A 579-nucleotide genomic window follows, 5' to 3' on the forward strand; every position below is an offset into this window, starting at 1 on the left:
CTGGGCAAAGCTCGATGGGTCCCCAGTCACCTCTGTTGAGCCCATTATCCAGGGTCAGACTCTCCGACACCCCAAGGGGTTCATGGGCGGCCCGCGCTGAGGGGAGGGACACGTTAGATGGGAATAAGGGCACGGCGTTGCCCAGTATTATAAGGGAAGCATATGTCGGAGAAAACCCAAAGGCACCGTCGGAGATGGTTTACCGAGGGCCGCAAGATACAGGACGGCGGCGAGGGTCAGCATGGCGGCGGCGGCCAGCGAGGGAATGCGGGCAGCCGCCTCTCGCCTCGCTTAAGTCCTGCCCAAGGCCTGCTTATCTTTGCCTGTGCTGCCAGGGGGGTTTCCTCCCCTGTGGCCTCCCGGCTACTGGTATGGTTTGCTTGAGTCTATGATGTGAATTACAGATACGATAGTGATAATATTTATTTTATATTAATATTGATAATGGTAGTAATAATTTTCATAATAATAACAGAAGCAAAATATGTGTTAGTAATATAATTATAAGAACAATAATAACAACCACGAAAAGAATAAGAAAACAGCATCGGAAAAGAAAGGAGTTACAGTTCTGTTTAT

The 579-nt window shown here is 48.9% G+C and overlaps 1 protein-coding gene across 1 annotated transcript in view; it reads right to left on the reverse strand.

Moving 5' to 3' along the window:
* The window catches only part of LOC113819458 (vitelline membrane outer layer protein 1), a 12,391-nt gene extending 12,028 nt beyond the window's left edge, over positions 1-363 (reverse strand). The window contains exons 1-2 of the mRNA XM_027371690.2: positions 204-363; positions 1-96 (exon numbers count right to left, since the gene is read on the reverse strand). The exon at positions 1-96 is cut by the window's left edge and continues 32 nt beyond it. Of these exons, the coding sequence (XP_027227491.1) occupies positions 1-96; positions 204-243 (136 nt within the window). The 5' untranslated portion in view covers positions 244-363. The remainder of the gene's footprint in view (positions 97-203) is intronic.
* Between the last annotated feature and the right edge of the window lie 216 nt (positions 364-579).

Source organism: Penaeus vannamei, chromosome 6 (assembly GCF_042767895.1).
Source record: "Penaeus vannamei isolate JL-2024 chromosome 6, ASM4276789v1, whole genome shotgun sequence".
NCBI lineage: Eukaryota > Metazoa > Arthropoda > Malacostraca > Decapoda > Penaeidae > Penaeus > Penaeus vannamei.